The following is a 3,223-nucleotide window of genomic DNA, read 5'->3' on the forward strand; positions in this document are numbered from 1 at the left end:
CCTCAGCTCCTGCCCAAGCAGGGGCTGCCTGATTCCTACGGGGTGAGTGCCCCCTCAGCTCCCACCTGAGCAGGGGCTGAGGAACTCCGGCCAGCAGTGCCCAGCCCTGCCTTCCTGCCGTTGGGCTGGGTCTGCTGTGCAGGGGCTGTAGGGTGGAACTTGATGGTGCCCTTGACTTCCCTTTCCTGAGGCTGCGGGTCCTCTCTGTGCCTCTGGGTTTCCAAACATGGCCCAGCCTGTCACTCCCATACTGAGGGGCTCAGTCCCAGGAGGGACAATGGCAGCTGCACCCCAAAGCCTCGGAGGCCTAGCGAGTGGAGCAGGAGGTGGTGAGGAAACAGCCCTGGGACGTGGCGTCAGGAGTGCTGCATCTGTACACACCTTAGCCACTGGGATGGTTCCCAGGCTCCGCGGGAGGGACTCCTAGACTCTGGGCATCTGAGGAGATGTGAGCTCAGAGAGGGGCTCTGGCTTGGCCGCCTCCACTCCCAGGGCCATGGTCTCTGAGGGAGGCCTCTGGAGCCAGGAGCCCAGGCTGGCAGGCTAGCGCTGGCCCTGGGTTCCCAGGATGAGGGGAGCAGAGAGCCTTTGCAGAGGGAACTTAAGCTGTCATTGCCCCACATTAAAGCAGTTTTCCGCGAGGCGGGGAAGGGGCTGAGAGGAGCCGCCAGGACCCCGCTCACGTCCTCCTGTGTCCTTCTTCACTGTGCTGAGGCCGCTCACCCAGGAAGCAAACACCTCCTTTGCACGCATCCCGCCCCCACGCAGGCTACTCTCTCTCAGGGTCCGGCCAGCAGTACTGACTCCCTCTCTGTGCTCCTACACCCACCCGGGGGCACTGTCTCCTACCTCCCAGGCATCACCACTGTCCCCGTGGCAGGGATGAGCCCTCCTGCCTTCCCCTATCTACAGCCCAGGGCCCAGAGTTCAAGCACAGCTCTGCAGCCTGGCCCAGCCCCTGCTGTCCTGCAGACGGCCAGGCCTAGCCCTCACTGTTGGCCGTTTGTGTTCCAGGATAACCTCAGAGAACGTGGCCGAGCGGTTTGGCATTTCCCGGGAGAAGCAGGACGCCTTTGCACTGGCTTCCCAGCAGAAGTGAGTGCTACCGGGACTAGGCACGTGAAGGGCTGGAGAGTGGGGCTTTGAGGCTGACCTGCATGGTCTGAGTAGGGCTCTCCTAGGGCACAGCTGGGCGGTGAGGGCTTCCCAAGCCTTGTGCCTCCTGGGAGGCAGAGCTGGAAAAGGGCCAGGGCCACTGTGGGTTGGTGGCACGTCCAGGTCCTCTGTCTGTTCACCTTGTTCATCTTCTTACTACCTGGGCCTCAGTTTCCCTGTCTGTTACTGGGGATGTAATGGGGGCCAGGATTCTGCCTGGCTGGCATTTGGTGATTGGACATGGTAGGCACTGGTGTCTCTGGAATGGAGCCAGTAGTACTAGGGGGCCCAGCATCCTTGTCTCTGAACCATGCCTGGGTCTGGGGAGGACATCAGAAGCTCCAGGGGCTCAGGCCTCAGGGTAGGGGCAGGCTGAGGCTGGCAAGGCAGAACCTCAAGAGAAGAGCTGGCAGAGCCAGGTAAAATATCCTTGAGGCCCCATCCTCAGCCTCAGCACAGAGACACGAACAGGCCCCTCTGCTCCCTCTCCTTGGTGGTTGGGATTGGGGCTGATGGCGAAGAAGGCCTCGGCCACACCTCCCACCCTTGGGAGCCTGAGACTCGCTGTCCGTGGCACTGGCAGGGCAGCCAGAGCCCAGAGCAAAGGCTGCTTCCAGGCTGAGATTGTGCCTGTGACCACCACCATCCGCAATGACAAGGGCACCGAGAGAAGTGTCACTGTGGCCCAGGATGAGGGTATCCGCGCCAATACCACCATGGAGGGCCTGGCCAAACTGAAGCCTGCCTTCAAGGAGGGCGGCTCTACCACAGCCGGTGAGACAGGGCTGGGGCTGGGGTCAGGGAAGGGACCACGGCCACGTGGGGTGTTCTCCTCTGGAGTCTGGGCTGGGGCTGGGGTCAGGGAAGGGCAGACCAGGCCTCTGGACGAGGTGGACATGGGAGGGCCAGACCTCAGCCCTGCCCTGAGGCCTCCTCACCCCTGTGGTTACCCCTAGGAAACTCTAGCCAGGTGAGTGACGGGGCAGCTGCTGTCCTGCTGGCCCGGAGGTCCAAGGCAGAAGAGTTGGGCCTTCCCATCCTTGGGGTCCTGAGGTCCTATGCAGTGGTTGGGGTCCCGCCTGACATCATGGGCATTGGGCCTGCCTATGCCATCCCTGTCGCTTTGCAGAAAGCAGGTAAGGTGGCCCCTTCACACCCTAGATCTGGATCCCACTCCCATCCTGCTTGCTGCTACTGGGGGTGGGGGGACAGGCCAGCACCCACACCCAAGTCCTTAGTGATCCCACACGTGGTACGGCTTGCCCTTGTGGACAGACACACCAGGTGGCCTGCAGGTCACAGGTGGGGTGAGGCCCAGGGAGAGTCCTGCTAAGGGTCACTGGGTCAACTCAGGCCTTATCCCCTTGCCTGCAGGGCTGACGGTGGGTGATGTGGACATCTTTGAGATCAATGAGGCCTTTGCCAGCCAGGTAAGCCTTTGTTCCTCAGCACTGCCTGGGCCCTGGCAGCCTGGCTGGAGCCAGTGGGTAAGCAATGCAGGGGTAGGGGGCCTGTAGCTGAAGCTCTGCCTCCTTCCAGGCTGTCTACTGTGTGGAGAAGCTAAGAATCCCCCCTGAGAGGGTGAACCCTTTGGGGGGTGCAGTGGCCTTGGGCCACCCACTGGGCTGCACCGGGACACGACAGGTTGTCACACTGCTCAACGAACTGAAGCGCCGTGGGAAGAGGTGAGGGGGTCTCAATTTTCCAAGCTGGGGCAGCTGGGGGCAGTTATAACTCTGACCTGAGGATGCAGGGAAATGATCCGTTTTTCCTGGGGGCCACCTTTGAAAGGGGATCCTGCCTGCAACAGCATCTGCTGCCCTGTGTGTGCGTGGGGAGGCAGGCAGAATACCAGACACGGGGAGATCTGGTCCGGGAGGCTCCTGTGGCTGGCAGGCAGGCAGAATACCGCACATCTGTAGATCTCGTCCGGGAGTCTCCTGTGGCAGGCAGGCAGAATACTGCACATCTGTAGATCTGGTCCGGGAGTCTCCTGTGGCAGGCAGGCAGAATACCGCACATCTGTAGATCTGGTCCTGGAGGCTCCTGTGGCAGGCAGGCAGAATAC

General features: G+C 61.8%; 1 protein-coding gene across 3 annotated transcripts in view; it reads left to right on the forward strand.

Moving 5' to 3' along the window:
• The window catches only part of ACAA1 (acetyl-CoA acyltransferase 1), a 12,538-nt gene that overhangs the window by 8,538 nt on the left and 777 nt on the right, over positions 1-3,223 (forward strand). For 2 of the 3 annotated variants that reach the window (XM_004377396.3, XM_023732225.1), the window contains 5 exons: positions 1,015-1,095; positions 1,739-1,929; positions 2,112-2,291; positions 2,530-2,585; positions 2,695-2,840. In XM_004377396.3, coding sequence (XP_004377453.1) covers positions 1,015-1,095; positions 1,739-1,929; positions 2,112-2,291; positions 2,530-2,585; positions 2,695-2,840 — 654 coding nt within the window. The remainder of the gene's footprint in view (positions 1-1,014; positions 1,096-1,738; positions 1,930-2,111; positions 2,292-2,529; positions 2,586-2,694; positions 2,841-3,223) is intronic. The other variant, XM_023732224.1, reaches the window with a different exon arrangement.

Source organism: Trichechus manatus, unplaced genomic scaffold (assembly GCF_000243295.1).
Source record: "Trichechus manatus latirostris isolate Lorelei unplaced genomic scaffold, TriManLat1.0 scaffold00049, whole genome shotgun sequence".
Lineage (NCBI taxonomy): Eukaryota > Metazoa > Chordata > Mammalia > Sirenia > Trichechidae > Trichechus > Trichechus manatus.